General features: G+C 35.8%; 1 protein-coding gene across 3 annotated transcripts in view; it reads right to left on the bottom strand.

The window, feature by feature from the left end:
- Positions 1-15158, bottom strand: part of FAF1 (Fas associated factor 1) — a 520107-nt gene that overhangs the window by 144072 nt on the left and 360877 nt on the right. For all 3 annotated transcript variants that reach the window (XM_047085885.1, XM_047085886.1, XM_047085887.1), the window contains one exon: positions 14582-14663. In XM_047085885.1, coding sequence (XP_046941841.1) covers positions 14582-14663 — 82 coding nt within the window. The remainder of the gene's footprint in view (positions 1-14581; positions 14664-15158) is intronic.

Raw genomic sequence — 15158 nt, 5'->3', positions numbered from 1 at the left:
TAGTCTATATTTCAGAAAATGTCCGCTGTGGTTTCTCATATGGTGAATTATTCTTTCCCCTTTGCTTGATAAAACTTGCTATCAAGAAATGACATTTGTTCTCTTAAAAGCGTCCTCTGTCATAGATGGATAGTTAATAAAATAACTGAAACTAAAAACTGAAATTGAGCAACATAATTTGCAACATGTCAGCTTTAACAACATCCCCCTGCTATGATGATTAAAGAGCCTAAATTGTTATTGACTAATTCTTGGTGCTACATTGTAGAAGAGCTGAGTTTAAAAACAGTCACTTGCCATGATATGGAAAAAAAAAATTATGGTAAACACAATATGCAAACCAATCTGTGAAATTCTGGCAAAGGAAAATTTTAAGGAAGCTTAGGGTCTTCTCCCTTCATATTAAATAAGGATGTGATGATAAAAAAGAAAAACTTGCTGTGTGGGATTCCAAAAAAAAGGGAGGACATTTACAGAGAAATGTGAGGCTCATATTGATGAAAGGATATTGATATTTGAAGCTTGGAATTATCCTATTCAATAATCCAAATGATGATGATAATAATAACAATAATAATAATAATGTATTAAAATATTTCCTCCAAAGGTAAATTTTGTACTAGATGAGGGTAACCAGAGGTACATAGGTAGATTAAGATTCCAAAAGCATCTACTATGAATAGGAGGCACTATTAGTTACACACCCTTTACCTACTTTAATCCCCAGAATATGCCTGTAAAATAGTATTCTTAAGTTTATTAGCAGATAAGAAAACTGAGGTTTAGAAAGAAGACTTGTCCTAAATTCTACCACAACTAGTAAGTAAGTAGTACATCTGGGACTGGAAGCCAAATTGATGGACTCTAAGCCTAGTATTCTTTCTTTGGCACGACAGCAGTAGCAGGAAAATCAACCACACTGTAGTCAAGGCTTGGAGTGCTCATAGAATATGAAGATGCCAGATTGGCCCCTGCTCATACATCAGTGCCTCCTGGGCCTCAGAGACAACGTGTAATGGGAATAAGGACAGAATTCCTGAGTATAAGTAGCTCAGTTACTCCAATAGTAGCTGTTTCCATGGGTCAACTCATTTAATCATTCACTCAACAAACATTTGTTGAAATACTGTGTCAGGACTAGTAGGAAGCAGTGGTGATAAAATGGTCAACAAGACAGACTCTGGGTTTCTTCATCCATGTTGGTGTCTGCAGGTAACAGTAGCTGGTTTCTAGGAAGTTTGTAATCAGATTCACAGTTGGGAGAGATACTTATCTGGTAAATTCCTACTCATCCTTTAAGGCTCAAAGCAAATGCCTCTATGAAACCTTCCCTGATTCCCTCAGGCAGAGCTAACAGCTTCCTTTTCTGGGCCTCTATCTCTTCCCATTGGTATTATCATTGTTTACCGGTTTCCCCTCTAGACAAAGTCTCTCAAGGGTGAGGACTGGGTCTCTTTCAGTCTTTGCATCCCTACAGCTAGCATGGGTCTCAGCATGTTTGATGAAAGAAACTTGAATGCTGATTATCAAACCGCTGGCAAAAAAAGATACCAAATGGCAGCAGCAATGCCAAACCACTTTCAGCAAAAGAATCTAGAAATCTGCTTTAGGAAAAGGAACATGAACCTGGCAGCACTAACAAATTCAGAACTCCTCTTCTTAGGAGCTCTCTAGCTGAATAGACAGAGGGATGTCAACCTCTAATTCTGCTTGATCGTATCTCAGCAACTACATTTAATGAGACACTGGGAACAAGAGAGCTGTCCACTTTTAAATCAGCATATTTCTAACCAAACAATGGCAATGGCTAAATCTTTAAAACGCCCATTTCTCTCAAGAATGCTGCAATGGAACATTTAGACTTTGAGAAAGAGATTAGCGATTTACATTGCTATCTCACTGATTTAATTTAAATGCTCTTCCAAACCAAACACACATGTGCCGAAGAGGCTACTAAGAAACCCAACATGCAGAGTTCCCTATAAGTGCAGCCGACAGTGTTGACTGAAACTAAACTTGGAAATCCAGGGCACTAATGCACAATATCAAGCAATAAAACAGCATCTCTTTGGCAATATTTAATTTAAAAAAGAAGAAAGAGGCAGGCGAAGATCAGGCACTGTCTGTTTTGGAGGATCAACCACTCTGCATTTCAAAGCATTGGTCCCTGCAATATCCAGGTTACTGTGCTAGAATCTCGACTATTATATCGCAGTTGTGAGAGGGAGGGCAAAGATGTGTTTACTCAGTGATTAGGCCCTTAGAATAAGCCTCTAGCTCCTAGAGAGACAGCTCACTACTTATTCATTTGGGCCAATTCACAAAGCCTAGGAAGATTAAACATCCATGCTGAGAAGACAAGCGAATGCAGACGGTGAAAAAGAAATAAAAATTCTTTAAAAACTCTGAGATGACTTCATTATTTTTCCACAAGGAAACTTTAGGAAAGTGTTTAGTTAGAGAAAAACCCACATTGACCTCTCTCTAAACCCTTAATCTTTCCTTTGTGGTGGCATTGCTTTGTGGTAAGCGACTGGCTCGCCTCGCCCCTCTTTTCACTGGAAGCTGAGAGAAAAAAGGCTCTGGAGAAACAGTTTTCGTTCCAGGGACACAAACCCCTGACACTGTTAAACATGAGATGCCAGGAAAACACACTTAAAAAAAAATTCTCACTTTAAGCTCTAAACTGTGAGAAACGAGATGATAAAAAGAGTAATCAGAAGAGAATCTTCAGGCTGGGGGTGGGGGGGGGGGTGGAACGCCCATAGTAGCTTTGAAAAGGGAAACTGAATAATCTTAAAATGATCTTTCTAACATAATATGCTTTCAACAAAAATTTTTTCTTCTGCTATTTTGACAGAAATACTTAGTAAAATAGAAAACTCTTAATAATATGCAAATGCTACTGAATATGGACTACATAAATCTTTGATTAAATTATAGGCACAGCTAAATAAGTCCCAGACACAGATTTCTGATTATTTTATTGAGCTCAATTAAACACAGGTCCAAACAGTGAGAACTGGGTTCAGCATATCAGAAAACTGCTTTTGTGAAGAAAGGGCATCTAGTACATTGAAAAAGCATGAGAAAATGTTTTGTTTTCCATAACTATAACCATTTTTCCCTTTGGTCCATTAATAATTCAGTTCAATAACATTTACGGAGTGCCTATGTGTTAGGCATTGAGAATATAAAGATGAATAAAACAAAGTTCCCTTGTCTTCAAAGAGTTGGGGGGGGTTGTCAGTGTATAGGGAAGCAAAAATTTAATTGCAGTACCATAAGATAAGTGATAAGAATGGGACATTAAAGAAACTACATTTTATTTGTATTTCTAATTTGGCACAGAGGGTGTAAGTCTGGGCGACAAAGGCAAGCAGACCAGCTACACTCTCCTCAGACTCCATCTTTGTGATCTAGGTTTTGGTAACATAGTGTAAAAGTAAAAAAGCTCTGTGCTAAATCCAATTTTGCAGTTACCATCTGTGTGACCATGGAGCAAGATGGGTGTTTATTCCAAGGACTGTGGATAAAGTGGGTATAGTACCTATTCACAACATCTGGCCCAAAGTAAGTGCTGAATGAAATGTAGTTGTTAAGATGAAGATTCCAGAATTATCCAAGTAAAATAAAGGATTTGAAAGCAATTTCAAAAGAAATGATAGCCAAGAAAATGTATTAAAGATTATGAAGCTCCTCTATTTCTCCTACTAGCAATAGTGTTTATATGCTAAATTGTGTCCCTGCCTTCAGGGCCTCACTAATCTTCACATTAAAATCCAAGAGCTGGGGTGCCTGGGTGGCTCAGTCAGTTAAGCGGCCAACTTCAGCTCAGGTCATGATCTCGCAGTCTGTGGGTTCGAACCCCACATCAGGCTCTGTGCTGACAGCTCAGAGCCTGGGGCTGTTTCAGATTCTGTGTGTGTCTCTCTCCCTCTCTCTGCTCCTCCCCCACTCACTCTCTGTCTCTCAAAAATGAATAAACGTTTAAAAAAATAAAATAAAGTAAAATCCAAGAGCTAAGGTACTAAGTTGATGCTTAGGAAAATGCCAGGCTGACAGCAACCAATGTGATGTGGCCTTGAGTTACAGGAACTATTGTATTTAGACACTTAGCATTACAGAACCATAGAACATTAGACCTGGAAGAAATGAACTGGCTATGTTTCAAAATAAGCCAGGCATTGAGCAGACACTCAGAAAATATTTGCTGATGGACTCAAAGGGAAGTTTTCTAGTTTCTTTTTGAGTACCAGAAAGTCCAGTCTGTGTATTTAGTAATTTTAAAGTTGCTATAATTTTTATAAATGGTAGTTCATAGATTTTTCAGTGTAAGAATTAAAACACATTAAAAATAAAATAATTTCCTTTATGTATATTGGGACCTGACTTTGTTTCCTTCTTTTCTATCATGATTTTCATCACCATTAAGAATCACCATCACTGTTACTTTTTTTGGTTTTAAGTCTGGGAATGGTTTATTGATACAAAGACCTGACACAACAATAAACACCAATCCTTCACTTAGATTTATCAATTATTAACATTTTGCCATATTTGCTCTATCATTCATTGTATGCTTCCTTCCCTGAAACATTCAAAGTTGCTGTTTAGTAAACTATACTGTTTAGCTACACACATCTTGACACATCCACCCTAAATACTTCAGTGTCTGTCTCCTGAGAAACCAGGTCATTCCCTTACATGACCATATTTGTATCACACTCTAGACATTTAATATTGTTACAATTTCATCGAGTATATAGTGTCCATATTCAAATTTCCCCGACAACCTCAAAATGTCCTTTGTAGCTGTTTTATTTACTGTTTTAAATCTAGGCTCCAATTAGGATTGTTCCAGTCACTGCCTACTTCTATAATCCTATCCCTGTATATGAATGTTCGTAGATCCAGCCCAGCATCCAACTGAAACTCAAGATAAGTACAGGTGAGAACAGAGGCCGGACAGCATGAAGCCATGCCATTTGGTTCAAATTCCTGCTTTGTCACCTCCCGGTTATGTGACCTTGGGAAAGCTACGTCACTTTTTTGTGCTTTGGGTGCCATATAGCTCTGGAGGTCAGAAGTTCAACACTCTGTCTAGATGGGAGTGGTACTATGAGTCCTATAACAGAGGCAGTCCTAGGGTTTAAGCATAAACTTTGATTGGCTACTTCGTTATCAAGGGAATACCTGAGCTAAATTTGAAATTTGGGTGGTAGTAAGGAAAATAAGAAGAAAAAGAAGAAAAAGCAAAGAGAAAAGTTTGGTAAAAGGCCCAGTAATGTTAGTAGCCTGATATGTTCAAAGAACTCCAAGCTAATAACTTTTAAAGTGTGAAGAATCAGTGTAGATTGATTTGTGGAAAAAGTCATGACACTTTGTATTTTTGGTTCCCAAAGCTGAGTTCGGGGACCAACAATCAGCAACCAATTGGAGAGGTTCCAAAAGGAAACAGCCAGATATTGAAGGTGAGGTGATGCCAAGATGGTATCTTTTTACTCTCACTTCCTGAAGCAGATGTTGGGATAGCACTCTGAAATCTTGAGAACATAAATGTATTTGAGCCTCATGCAGGGAGAATTCTCATATGAAAGTCACAGTTAAACCAAGAAAAAAGCCTAAAGTAAAATCAAACTCTCTTCATAAAAAAGCTGACCAACATTAACTGGGACAAAGCTTTATCAGTTTTCATTGTTCAGAGTGTAATATTCAAGTCATAAAGTATTTTTGAGGAAGGCCACCATGTGACTAAAGTTTTTACAAATAAGGAAATTAGAAGCTCAAGTGATTGGCTATTATCACAAACTGTAGAGAGGCAGGTGAGTTCTTTCGGGAGGTTGTGAGAGGGAGTATGGAGGCAAGAAAAGTAGGCAGTTGCAGGCCAGAGCAAAGATCTCATCTCACTGGTTTTCCAGGTGAACACCTAGAAGCAGTACCAACGACTGGAAAAGCAGCCTCATAAAAGTGCAGGCAGGATTTTATCATCTTCTCTTCTGAGAGGAATAACACTACCCCTAGTTAATCTGTGGTCTGTTAAGCAGGCAGAATAATACGAATGTGAATGTGAAGTACACAGTTTGAAAGGCAATGGTACACAAATACTTCTTTTCCCACTTTTAGACCACTGAGAAGAAGAACCCATAGCTTATCCATCACATCATTTCCACATTCCAGGGGGTGGGGGAACCACAGCAATAAAGAATTAAAGATAAATTAATAGTACTTTTTAAAGTATATTGATAACAATGCATTCTTGCTGAAAAATCACAGGAATTCTAATGATTTGTGAGTAAACATGTTCAGTAACTTTTTACTACTGTCAAGTACTATCTGGCAGATTTCACAGTAGAACAATGTAAATTATAAAAATAAGCTAAAGTAAGCATATGGTAATTCTTTTTTTTTAAATTTGATTTGTGTGTGAGAGAGAGAGAGAGCCAGAGAGTGAACGTGTGAGTGGGGGGAGGGGCAGAGAGGGTGACAGAAAATCCCAAGCAGGCTCCACACTGATCTAAAGAAAAGATATCCATTTATGGATTAGTTTGTGGCCCATCAGAAAGACTCTCACAGACTCCAGTGGGCCCTGAATTATACTTTAAGGGACTGTAACTAACACTGGCCTAATGTGAATGACCTAACTGGTCCTTTAGAAAGCTCCATCTTGTACACCTGTTTAGTGAGAAGAGAGGAGAGGACCCTGTTTTCAGAAGGCCAAGTAGGCATGAAGGCAAAAGAAGACATGGAGGTTGTTAGTCTAGCCTTCATGCAAAGGTCACGGAGAGCCTTCACTATTAGCTTGTAGTCCAGTCTATTTAACCCAGAGAGGATAGCCTACTGGGATTTGTAGTACTGAAATGTACATCTATCTGAAATGCCAGGTGTGCCATATTACATATATTTGAGACCCAGGATGGTTAAAGTCAGAGTAGGGGGTTGGTGTGTATGTGTGTGTGTTTTAATAGTCTATCTATGTACACACATAATCTTTATAGCACAAAAGGAGATATACTATACAGTTATGCATCTCACTTTTTCCCCTTTACAAAGTATCTTGAACATCATTCCACATCAATATATATAAAGTGACTTCACTGTTTTTAATGGTCACATAGTATTCCACTGTATGAATGAAATTTAAGATATTTCGAATTATTTGCTATTATAAACAATGCTGTAATATCCTTGTATTTATCTTATTTCTCTATGCTTAGGTATATATGCAGAAAAAATTTTGCTATTATGATATGTGAAAATGATGTATTAGTGTAGTTTTAATCTGTATTTCTTATATTATGGAAGATATTTAGTGGAAACATCTAATTACAGAACAGCGTATTTAGTATGGTTTCATTTATGTAAAACATATCAACATGTTTTCTGATATACATATTTGGAGATTTAAAAAAAATCACATTTAAGGGGCGCCAGGTTGGCTGAATTGGTTGAACATCTGACTCTTGGTTTCAGCTCAGGTCATGATCCCAGGGTTGTGGGATCAAGCCCTGACTCAGGCTACTCACTAAGTGTGGAGACTGCTTAAGATTCTCTCCCTCTCCCTCTCCCTCTGCCCCTCTCCCCAGCTTTTGTTCTCTCTTTCAAAAAAAAAAAAGAAAAACAAAAAACCAACAACCACACATTTAATAGTAAAATAACATTTAATAGTAATTATTTTCAGGTTTGGAATTATGTGGTTACTTGTTTTCTACTTTAAATGTACCTGTATTATTTTCTTTCTTTTTTTTCTTTACAACAATGAAAACATACGTAGCAAAGTTATATTAGCATCATAGTTCTTATCTCACACGTGTGCAGGATGCTGTCATAGCTGTCATAGAAAATTACTCTAAAGACAATGCCTGACTTTAAGGAATTTAAATTGAAAAGAAAACAAAGACAAAATGAAGAGACTGAGCATATTTTCTAAACCACAAATAAGTTTGTTTGCCTATTTTTTCTGGATAATGGAGGGATAGAAACTCACCAACTACGGCTGCAGCTTCAGATTTGTGAAGAAATTATTTTTCTTGAAAAATATTGATCAGTGATGGTATTTACATTTTTAAACATGAAGTGGAAACAGCATTACTTTAAAATAGGCTGATTTTTTTAAAGTAAAGTAATAAATCTTGATAACAAACATTGTTAAAGCAAAGCAGTTATTTTAGTGCTGTAAACACTTATATAGGGGTTCTCAAAATTCCTTTCTGGAATTATTCTTAGAATTAGTTCATAAATTGTATGAATAAATCAGTTTTGTTATTTTACAAACATTTCAAATTTGTCCCAAATTGCTTCACACCACTTTAGCCATAGTGCTGGGTGCATTTAAGGATAGCATCCTATTTAATCCTCAAAAAAACTGTATCATCATCTCCCTTTTGGTTTTCTTCCCCAGATAAGAAACAAGCTGATTACTTGTTTAGGGCCACAGAATTACTAAGTGGGAAATTAAGAATTGAGCATTGGTTTCCTTAAATTATGTGTAATATTTGGAAACAGCACTGGGTCTGAAGTCAAGATCTAAGGAGGTGTAACAGGATTACTGATAGCAAAGCCCAGTCTCCCAAGGGGATGCTAGGAAATGAACAACCCTTCATGTGGGAGATAAACCGTGGCACTGAGATTTTTATTGCTGTTGGTTTTTAGTTATTACAAATGTTTAATCACTCTCTAGGGCACTTTTTTTTTTGTACAGAATTCAGAGGTAGCAGGAATAAGAGGTAGGGAGGCAATAAGGAGAAAAAGAACCATCTTTAGGAAACTCCTAGGGAGGGGCGCCTGGGTGGCTCAGTCAGTTAAGCATCTGACTCTTGATTTTGGATCAGGGTATGATCTCCTGGTTCAAGAGTTCGAGCCCTTTGTTGTGCTCTGTGCTGACAGCTTAGAGCTTGGAGCCTGCTTCGGATTCTGTGTCTCCCTCTCTCTCTGCCCCTTCCCTGCTTGCGCTCTGTCTCTCTGTCTCTCTGTCTCTCTCTCTCAAAAAAAGATAAACATTGTGTATATAAACCACAGTTTCTCCATTCATCAGTTGATGGACATTTAGGCTCTTTCCATAATTTGGGTATTGTTGAAAGTGGCCTTTTGTAGCAACGTGGATGGAACTGGAGAGTGTTATGCTAAGTGAACTAAGTCATACAGAGAAAGACAGATACCATATGGTTTCACTCTTACGTGGATCCTGAGAAACTTAATAGAAGACCATTAGGGAGGGGAAGAAAAAAAAAAGGTTAGAGAGGGAGGGAGGCAAAACATAAGAGACCCTTAAAAACTGAGAACAAACTGAGGGTTGATGGGGGGTGGGAGGGAGGGGAGGGTGGGTGATGGGTATTGAGGAGGGCACTTGTTGGGATGAGCACTGGGTGTTATAGGGAAACCAATTTGACAATAAATTTCGTATTAAAAAAAAATCTTCATTAATAGAAAAAAAAATCTTAAGCAGCTGACACACAACTGATGCTGCTATTACAATTCTTGATACGACAGCTTTTGTGAAGGCTTTGTAAAAATAAAAAAAAAGATAAATATTAAAGAAAAGAAAAAAACTCCTAGGAAATTGTGGTGTGGCCAGTGGTAACTCTTCTGCAACCTTAATTAAGGTGATTAACCATTGGCTCTCACTTATCTAAAGATAATATAAGCTTTATTAAAATATCTTTTAAATACCAGGTAATAACAAGGAATCACAGCCCCTTCCATGCCATGGCCCCTGCTGATCTTCCCAGCCTCATGCCCTGTAATCCAACTGTCTTGCATTTTTTTCTCCTGGTCTTAATTTTTTGGTTGTAATTCTCTAATTTTAATCTTCTTGCCTTTGCTTTTGACCTTTTATTCTGTTTAGAATTTTGTTATTTGGCTAAGTATTGCTTATCTTATAAGATTCAGGTCAGATGTACCTCAAGAAATCTCCCTAAACTTTCTAAGGTAGATGAAATACCTCTCCTCTTTGCTTCTATAGCATATTATACTATATGGATGTTTATATTATCCTCCCCATTAAACTGCGAGCATCTCAAGGGCAGGAAAGCTCTATAGTCCAGGTCCTTAGTAGGCATGTGATAAATATTTATGGCCCTCAAGTGCATGAACATCTCTAACAGTTAAGGGCATAGGAGGAGGTCATAAAACTGATGAACCTGTTGCCAGAAGTCTGTCTCAGTCACAACATACTTAAACACAAGAACTTACAATACCTATTTTACTAAAGTTGGAGCTCTGCTTTGGATGGTGTTTTAAATTTCTCATGAAAAAGGCAGAAAGAACCATGGGCACTTTCTTCATCAAGTACTCTCAAATGAAATCAGTTTGAGCAGTTTTCATTAAGATGGATTGAATGTGGCATCGTGAGAAACACTTTATCAAATGTAGTGTTTTACTTAGTGATTAACTATATACCAGTTGATGAAGCTCCCCAAATCCTTTGTAATCCCACCACTCCAATAAACATTTAATGAGTATATAAGTTCAAAAAGCCTAGCAGAGGATTTAAACCTTCAATCTTGTTTTTATTTACTCTTGGAACTCAATTTCTCACTTCAAGTAAAGAATGCTGGTGCTTGAGGCTCATCTGTTGCCCTGGTAAAATTAATGTGCCTCCCACAGTTTAAATTAAACATGTGATATTTAAGATGAAAGAAATTTAGTAAGAATGCCACAGTATCTGTCACACTTGCTTTTAAAATATGTGAACATCGGCCAACTGTTTTCTTAAAAATGTTTCATTCACAAGTTTTATAAAATAATATTGAAAAAGATTTGTTTTAAGTCTCAAATGTGAAATCTGAAAAGGAGAGATGAACTTTGAAATATAGTGGTATGGTGTAAATCACACTTACCTGTGTTGGAACCTGAGCTCTTATTTGGCCTCCAGTACTTACTACTGATGGGCTTTGGTTAAACTGTATTGTGTTTCTGAGCCTGCTCATCTTTACAATGGGAATGTTGACATTATATGCCCCTATCTCACTGGTTTGTTGTGGGGTTCAAATGAGATACGTACAGGAAAGATGTTCTATAAATCATACAGCACCATATAAATCTGTAGTAACAGTATTATTTCTATGTGGACCCTGTTCTCTTTAATTAAAAGTAGATATATATAATTTGGCTGATGATCATAATAAATGTATCTGCTTAGATTTAATTCTGAATAAATTATCCATTATGTGGATAAATTTTACGTAAGTTTACAGTAATGTAATAACAATGTGTAAACAGTTGTTCTTTAACTTGTAAAAGAGAAATGAGGACAGAAAGTGTTGGATGAGGGGGAAAAGATAAAGACAGTTTAGGAGTCCAAAGAGGTCAGTGGATTTTGGTATGAATCTAATATGAGGCAAAACATTTAATTTCACGAATGTGAAATCATCCCAATGATTTTCATTTGTTAAAACACCAACACTAGTCAAAAGCAAACAATCAATAGTTTCATTAGACATATCCAGAAGTTAATAAGCAAGAGTTGTGTTCCCCTGGATAATCAGTCTGAATAAATCCAAATACCAGTTTATTATATAAGACATTTAGAACAAGTTCTTTTGTCTATTTTGTACTGTATATTTATGGCTATTTGGGGAGCTATAGTTTAAGTTACAAAAGGCCCTAACACTTTCCAGTTACTTCAACTACTTTCAACCATATTTAGGTCCAATAATAAGTGATTGTTTAAATACAATAACATGGCCATACAATGAGAGACTCTATAACCTATTAGATTCCTGTTTTAATAAAGTATTCAGCATTACTTACAAAGCATTCTTGCAAGAAAAGTTTGATCTGAATCTGACAAAGCTTTTAGACCTGATATCCATTTCTCAGGAAATACAGGGATAGAGGAACAAGTTAAATAATATCACAAGGAAGCAATTATACAAATCCAGAATTTGGAACAGTCTGTAAGTCATCTAGCATGATTTCTTCACAAAGCAAATGTTATTGAGGGGAGGGAGGGGGAGGAAACAGGACTGGGGAGGAGAGGGTGCTTGTTTAAAAGGAATTTAAGAAATGCAACAACTAAATATATTTTGTGATCCTTGAGTAGATTGTGATAAAAAAAAAAAGTTAAAAAGACATTTTGGGAACAGCTAGTGAAGTCTGAATGTTCACTGGATATTAGATGATATTAGGAAATTACTGTTAATTGTTATATGTGATAATGGTATTGTGATTATATAGGAGAATATAATTATTTTTTGGAAAATATATATAGATTTTTTAGGCATAAGATATGATATCTGTAATGTACTTTAAAATGGTTTAACCAAAAATAATGAATATACAAGGGTATCACGCAGTTTAAGTTTTAATTATTTCAAAAATTTAACTGCCACAAACTTAAAAAAATCATATGAAAGTTCAAGTTCTTTATATTTGTTTGTTTTTGTATATTTTTAATAATAAATTTTACATTTATTTTCTGTTCTAATCAATGCTTGCCATTTTCAGAGAAGAACTGAAACAAAAATTTATCATAAAAATTTATCAAAATCACAAAACTAAACAAGTATAAAAATGTGAATGATTACATTTCAAATGCTGCTCTTTTATAAATGTTTGGCAGTTAAACTTTTGAAGTTATTAAGGCTGGGGCGCCTGGGTGGCTCAGTTGGTTGAGCATCCAACTTTGGCTCAGGTCATGATCTCACTGTTCGTGGGTCTGAGCCCTGAGTCAGGCTCTGTGCTGACAGCTTACAGCCTGGAGCCTGCTTCAGATTCTGTGTCTCCCTCTCTCTCTGCCCCTCCCCTGCTCGCACTCTGTCTCTCTTTGTCTCTCTATCTCTCTCAAAGATAAACATTAAAAAAAGAATGAAGTTTACTAAGGCTTATATCTGCATTGAAACTTTGGGATGTCTATATATGGAAGAAGCAAATATGGCAACATTTGTTAATTATTAAATCTAAGTATGAGAAATTTGGATGTTTATTGTACTATTCTTTTTACTTTTTCTGTATTAAGAATTATTTTAATAATGAGCTAAAATACTATAAAATAATTAAGCAAATGATCATGTTGTTAAAAGGTGAAAACAAGCTATTTTAACAGGATTATAACATGACGCAATAATATTAAATACACGCAAAATGACTCATTAAAATATATTAAAAAATGGAAAGAATATGAATCGTAAAACTGTTAATCTATGTTAGAATATTTCCTTTTTGCTTTTCAGTATTTTCCATAAATCTGTATTTATGGAAACAATAAACACGTAAATATTACAAATATATTAATACTACTGTAATTATTATTACAAATATATTTTATTGTAAATATTTATTTCTTCAAAATAACATCCATTTAATATAAATGTAATGGTTAAAAAATAGATGTTTAAAAAAGCCTTTATAATGGGCTAGTCCACTATTCTTAGTTTAGGTAAAGAACAGTTTCTGTTTCTTAATCCACTTCATTCAACTATCATTGATTGCTCTAAGTTTGATCACTAATTATTGTCCATTTAAAAAATTTGTTTAAGATGAAATTTTCCTTAGGTCAGAACAGGAATTTCAGGAATTTCGTAGGAATTCTTACACTCTAGTCTCAACACTTCTTGCCCTCTTTAATTCTAGTAACTTTTCCTCCACTCTACACTATTTCTTCCTTCCATTCTCTTTTTTTCCTTCATTCAGTAAATATATAAAGTATTTACTATGTATAGGGATGTAGGTACACAGTCACTGCCAAAAAGAAAATCAAGTCTTTTGAGAAGACATATACAGAGAATAATTGTAAGCAATGTGTTAAATGTAACAATAAAAGGAGCAGAGGGTTTCCTTACAAAGTACTAAAGGAGGAGGTGGAATAGTGACAACAGTGGAAGAGTCAGGAACTAAGTCTTAGAGGAAGAGTAGGAGTCAACCAGGTAAAGGCAGAATGAAGGCATTCCTTACAGCAGAGAAGCATGAACAAAGAGCAAGATTATGGAGAAACACAAATGGAACATTATCACTAAATTTATTAATTGTAAGGCAGGGAACAGGAAGAGTTGAAGCCGTGCAGATAGGTAGGAGCCAGATTACTGAGGTCTTCACTGCTGTATCAACATATAGAGTGTATAGAATATTCTTGCTGCACTGTACTTTCTGAATTCTTGTCATAAATGTCAGTCTACCTGATTTCAACATCACAAAGCCCATTTCTATATTTTTGTGTCTAAAGTGACTTTTGAGAAAAAAATATTGCAGTTATTAGATATGTTTTATTAGATGGTCATTTTGGGAAATGACTGAAAGAAACCTCTTTTAGCAAGAACCTGTCAATCATGTAACTGAAAAGAACATACACAGGTAGCCTGGTCCCTTCTAAGCATGTCCACCGCCCCCTGCCCCTCCCCCCCCACCAAAAAACCTCCTGTTTCAGAGCTTGACAAAGCCATCTACATGAGGCAGCAATACCCTATTATACTATTGCCCCTCTGAAATGGGGATCTTGGTGATGACTAGGATGGTAGATGAACCACAAACAAAATCAAGTCTTCAATCTGAAAAACACAGAAAACATTAAGCATTGCCTGAGGCCTGGTGGTAAACCTATAGGAGATGCACTTTTTAATCAGAAAACGTTTAAGATTGCACTTACATCTCGGGCTTTCACATAGAAGGCCTCTTGAAAAGCAGCTTCTAATGAGCCAATAAAAAATACAGGATGGCAGTCACCATATCTACAGGAAAAATTATGTCTATTAATTAAAATACATTTCAAATTTACCTCAAAGTTTCACAAGTCTAATCAGCATCTTCTAAGTAAATGTTGGGACTAGTATCTCTTAAATACAGATCAAACATTAAAACATTTCTTTAAAGGCTTCACTAGTTCTTAGAAATTTTTTTGGCCTATACTGATTATATCAGAATACTGGAATTTTAACTACATCTAGCAAATGGATTTAATAAATGCTACAAAACCATGGCATTTATAAGTAGTGATTCTTGGTTATCCACTTTCATAAGATTTCCCTTACAGAAGCCTTAACTTTCCATTTTAGTTAACTTATTCCGGAAGTCCAACAGAGAGGGAAAAAAATTGTATCTTGCAAATTTTCCAAATTATATTACATTGGAAAACAGAACTAGAGAGAAACATCATTTAAACAAAAGTTAGGGTTAAATATTCAAATCTTCTTTACTTAAACACCTTACAAGAATCTCAAATGCAT

Source organism: Lynx rufus, unplaced genomic scaffold (genome assembly GCF_022079265.1).
Source record: "Lynx rufus isolate CCGP_SWC_20201006 ecotype Redwood Valley unplaced genomic scaffold, mLynRuf1.p SCAF_2, whole genome shotgun sequence".
NCBI lineage: Eukaryota > Metazoa > Chordata > Mammalia > Carnivora > Felidae > Lynx > Lynx rufus.
This window is presented reverse-complemented; position numbering and strand designations above follow the sequence as displayed.